The sequence below is a fragment of the Palaemon carinicauda genome, chromosome 29, assembly GCF_036898095.1.
Source record: "Palaemon carinicauda isolate YSFRI2023 chromosome 29, ASM3689809v2, whole genome shotgun sequence".
NCBI classification, from domain to species: Eukaryota; Metazoa; Arthropoda; class Malacostraca; order Decapoda; family Palaemonidae; genus Palaemon; species Palaemon carinicauda.
In genome coordinates this window covers 74,891,306-74,897,201 of record NC_090753.1, presented here as the reverse complement: position 1 = coordinate 74,897,201, position 5,896 = coordinate 74,891,306, and the positions used below count along the sequence as shown (strand labels likewise).

Below are 5,896 nucleotides of genomic sequence, written 5' to 3'. Positions count from 1 at the left end.
CTAAGTCCCACTGCTACACCCCTACCATCCAAAGTCCCACTGCTATACCCACACCATCCAAAGTCCCACTGCTACACCAACACCATCCAAAGTCCCACTGCTATACCCACACCATCCAAAGTTCCACTGCTACACCCACACCATCCAAAGTCCCACTGCTACACCAACACCATCCAAAGTCCCACTGCTATACCCACACCATCCAAAGTTCCACTGCTACACCATCACCATCCAAAGTCCCACTGCTACACCAACACCATCCAAAGTCCCACTGCTACACCAACACCATCCAAAGTTCCACTGCTACACCATCACCATCCAAAGTCCCACTGCTACACCCCTACCATCCAAAGTCCCACTGCTACACCCACACCATCCAAAGTCCCACTGCTATACCCACACCATCCAAAGTCCCACTGCTATACCCACACCATCCAAAGTCCCACTGCTACACCCCTACCATCCAAAGTCCCACTGCTATACCCACACCATCCAAACCCACTGCTATACCCACACCATCCAAAGTCCCACTGCTACACCAACACCATCCTAAGTCCCACTGCTACACCCCTACCATCCAAAGTCCCACTGCTACACCCACACCATCCAAAGTCCCACTGCTATACACCAACACCATCCTAAGTCCCACTGCTACACCCTACCATCCAAAGTCCCACTGCTACACCCACACCATCCAAAGTCCCACTGCTATACCCACACCATCCAAAGTCCCACTGCTACACCAACACCATCCTAAGTCCCACTGCTACACCCCTACCATCCAAAGTCCCACTGCTATACCCACACCATCCAAAGTCCCACTGCTACACCAACACCATCCTAAGTCCCACTGCTACACCCACACCATCCAAAGTCCCACTGCTACACCAACACCATCCAAAGTCCCACTGCTACACCAACACCATCCAAAGTCCCACTGCTACACCCCACCATCCAAAGTCCCACTGCTACACCCACACCATCCAAAGTCCACTGCTACACCAACACCATCCAAAGTCCCACTGCTACACCAACACCATCCTAAGTCCCACTGCTACACCATCACCATCCAAAGTTCCACTGCTACACCCCTACCATCCAAAGTCCCACTGCTATACCCACACCATCCAGAGTCCCAGTGCTACACCAACACCATCCAAAGTTCCACTGCTACACCCCTACCATCCAAAGTCCCACTGCTATACCCACACCATCCAGAGTCCCAGTGCTACACCAACACCATCCAAAGTCCCACTGCTATACCCACACCATCCAAAGTCCCACTGCTACACCAACACCATCCTAAGTCCCACTGCTACACCCCACCATCCAAAGTCCCACTGCTACACCCACACCATCCAAAGTCCCACTGCTACACCAACACCATCCTAAGTCCCACTGCTACACCAACACCATCCAAAGTCCCACTGCTATACCCACACCATCCAAAGTCCCACTGCTACACCAACACCATCCAAAGTCCCACTGCTATACCCACACCATCCAAAGTCCCACTGCTATACCCACACCATCCAAAGTCCCACTGCTATACCAACACCATCCAAAGTCCCACTGCTATACCCACACCATCCAAAGTCCCACTGCTATACCCACACCATCCAAAGTCCCACTGCTACACCAACACCATCCAAAGTCCCACTGCTACACCCCTACCATCCAAAGTCCCACTGCTATACCCACACCATCCAAAGTCCCACTGCTATACCCACACCATCCAAAGTCCCACTGCTACACCCCTACCATCCAAAGTCCCACTGCTATACCCACACCATCCAAAGTCCCACTGCTACACCAACACCATCCTAAGTCCCACTGCTACACCCCTACCATCCAAGTCCCACTGCTACACCCACACCATCCAAAGTCCCACTGCTACACCAACACCATCCTAAGTCCCACTGCTACACCCCTACCATCCTAAGTCCCACTGCTACACCCACACCATCCAAAGTCCCACTGCTATACCCACACCATCCAAAGTCCCACTGCTACACCAACACCATCCTAAGTCCCACTGCTACACCCCTACCATCCAAAGTCCCACTGCTATACCCACACCATCCAAAGTCCCACTGCTACACCAACACCATCCTAAGTCCCACTGCTACACCCACACCATCCAAAGTCCCACTGCTACACCAACACCATCCAAAGTCCACTGCTACACCAACACCATCCAAAGTCCACTGCTACACCAACACCATCCAAAGTCCCACTGCTACACCCACACCATCCAAAGTCCAACTGCTATACCCACACCATCCAAAGTTCCACTGCTACACCAACACCATCCAAAGTCCCACTGCTATACCCACACCATCCAAAGTCCCACTGCTACACCCACACCATCCAAAGTCCACTGCTACACCAACACCATCCAAAGTCCCACTGCTATACCCACACCATCCAAAGTTCCACTGCTACACCCACACCATCCAAAGTCCCACTGCTACACCAACACCATCCAAAGTTCCACTGCTATACCCACACCATCCAAAGTTCCACTGCTACACCACACCATCCAAAGTCCCACTGCTACACCAACACCATCCTAAGTTCCACTGCTACACCATCACCATCCAAAGTCCCACTGCTACACCCACACCATCCAAAGTCCCACTGCTACACCAACACCATCCTAAGTCCCACTGCTACACCCCTACCATCCAAAGTCCCACTGCTATACCCACACCATCCAAAGTCCCACTGCTACACCAACACCATCCTAAGTCCCACTGCTACACCCACACCATCCAAAGTCCCAACTGCTATACCCACACCATCCAAAGTCCCACTGCTACACCAACACCATCCTAAGTCCCACTGCTACACCCCACCATCCAAAGTCCCACTGCTATACCCACACCATCCAGAGTCCCAGTGCTACACCAACACCATCCAAAGTCCCAATGCTACACCCACACCATCCAAAGTCCCACTGCTATACCCACACCATCCAGAGTCCCACTGCTATACCCACACCATCCAGAGTCCCACTGCTATACCCACACCATCCAAAGTCCCACTGCTATACCCACACCATCCAGAGTCCCACTGCTACACCCCTACCATCCAAAGTCCCACTGCTATACCCACACCATCCAAAGTCCCACTGCTACACCAACACCATCCTAAGTCCCACTGCTACACCCCTACCATCCAAAGTCCCACTGCTATACCCACACCATCCAGAGTCCCACTGCTACACCAACACCATCCAAAGTCCCACTGCTACACCCACACCATCCAAAGTCCAACTGCTATACCCACACCATCCATAGTCCCACTGCTATACCCACACCATCCAGAGTCCCAGTGCTACACCCCTACCATCCAAAGTCCCACTGCTATACCCACACCATCCAAAGTTCCACTGCTACACTAACACCATCCAAAGTCCCACTGCTACACCAACACCATCCTAAGTCCCACTGCTACACCCCTACCATCCAAAGTCCCACTGCTATACCCACACCATCCAAAGTCCCAGTGCTACACCAACACCATCCAAAGTCCCACTGCTATACCCACACCATCCAAAGTCCCACTGCTATACCCACACCATCCATAGTCCCACTGCTATACCCACACCATCCAGAGTCCCAGTGCTACACCCCTACCATCCAAAGTCCCACTGCTATACCCACACCATCCAGAGTTCCACTGCTACACCAACACCATCCAAAGTCCCACTGCTACACCAACACCATCCTAAGTCCCACTGCTACACCCCTACCATCCAAAGTCCCACTGCTATACCCACACCATCCAGAGTCCCAGTGCTACACCAACACCATCCAAAGTCCCACTGCTATACCCACACCATCCAGAGTCCCACTGCTACACCCCTACCATCCAAAGTCCCACTGCTATACCCACACCATCCAGAGTTCCACTGCTACACGAACACCATCCAGAGTCCCAGTGCTACACCCCTACCATCCAAAGTCCCACTGCTATACCCACACCATCCAGAGTTCCACTGCTACACCAACACCATCCAAAGTCCCACTGCTACACCAACACCATCCTAAGTCCCACTGCTACACCCCTACCATCCAAAGTCCCACTGCTATACCCACACCATCCAGAGTCCCAGTGCTACACCAACACCATCCAAAGTCCCACTGCTACACCCACACCATCCAAAGTCCCAGTGCTACACCAACACCATCCAAAGTCCCACTGCTACACCCACACCATCCAAAGTCCCACTGCTATACCCACACCATCCATAGTCCCACTGCTATACCCACACCATCCAGAGTCCCAGTGCTACACCAACACCATCCAAAGTCCAACTGCTATACCCACACCATCCATAGTCCCACTGCTATACCCACACCATCCAGAATCCCAGTGCTACACCCCTACCATCCAAAGTCCCACTGCTATACCCACACCATCCAGAGTTCCACTGCTACACCCCTAACATCCAAAGTCCCCACTGCTATACCCACACCATCCAAAGTCCCACTGCTATACCCACACCATCCAGAGTCCCACTGCTCCACCCCTACCATCCAAAGTCCCACTGCTATACCCACACCATCCAGAGTTCCACTACTACACCCCTAACATTCAAAGTCCCACTGCTATACCCACACCATCCAAAGTCCCACTGCTATACCCACACCATCCAGAGTCCCAGTGCTACACCAACACCATCCAAAGTCCCACTGCTATACCCACACCATCCAGAGTCCCAGTGCTACACCCCTACCATCCAAAGTCCCACTGCTATACCCACACCATCCAGAGTTCCACTGCTACACAACACCATCCAAAGTCCCACTGCTACACCAACACCATCCTAAGTCCCACTGCTACACCCCTACCATCCAAAGTCCCACTGCTATACCCACACCATCCAGAGTCCCAGTGCTACACCAACACCATCCAAAGTCCCACTGCTATACCCACACCATCCAGAGTCCCAGTGCTACACCCCCTACCATCTAAAGTCCCACTGCTATACCCACACCATCCAGAGTTCCACTGCTACACCAACACCATCCAAAGTCCCACTGCTACACCAACACCATCCTAAGTCCCACTGCTACACCCCTACCATCCAAAGTCCCACTGCTATACCCACACCATCCAGAGTCCCAGTGCTACACCAACACCATCCAAAGTCCCACTGCTACACCCACACCATCCCAAAGTCCCAGTGCTACACCAACACCATCCAAAGTCCCACTGCTACACCCACACCATCCAAAGTCCCACTGCTACACCAACACCATCCAAAGTCCCACTGCTATACCCACACCATCCAAAGTCCCAGTGCTACACCAACACCATCCAAAGTCTCACTGCTACACCCACACCATCCAAAGTCCCACTGCTATACCCACACCATCCATAGTCCCCACTGCTATACCCACACCATCCAGAGTCCCAGTGCTACACCCCTACCATCCAAAGTCCCACTGCTATACCCACACCATCCAGAGTTCCACTGCTACACCAACACCATCCAAAGTCCCACTGCTACACCAACACCATCCTAAGTCCCACTGCTACACCCCTACCATCCAAAGTCCCACTGCTATACCCACACCATCCAGAGTCCCAGTGCTACACCAACACCATCCAAAGTCCCACTGCTACACCCACACCATCCAAAGTCCAACTGCTATACCCACACCATCCATAGTCCCACTGCTATACCCACACAACCAGAGTCCCAGTGCTACACCCCTACCATCCAAAGTCCCACTGCTATACCCACACCATCCAGAGTTCCACTGCTACACCAACACCATCCAAAGTCCCACTGCTACACCAACACCATCCTAAGTCCCACTGCTACACCCCTACCATCCAAAGTCCCACTGCTATACCCTCACCATCCAGAGTCCCAGTGCTA

The 5,896-nt window shown here is 52.8% G+C and overlaps 1 protein-coding gene across 1 annotated transcript in view; it reads left to right on the top strand.

Moving 5' to 3' along the window:
- Positions 1-5,392, top strand: part of LOC137622666 (putative uncharacterized protein DDB_G0290521) — a 5,815-nt gene extending 423 nt beyond the window's left edge. The window contains exon 2 of the mRNA XM_068353264.1: positions 5,129-5,392. Coding sequence (XP_068209365.1) covers positions 5,129-5,392 — 264 coding nt within the window. The remainder of the gene's footprint in view (positions 1-5,128) is intronic.
- The last annotated feature ends 504 nt before the right edge of the window (positions 5,393-5,896 follow it).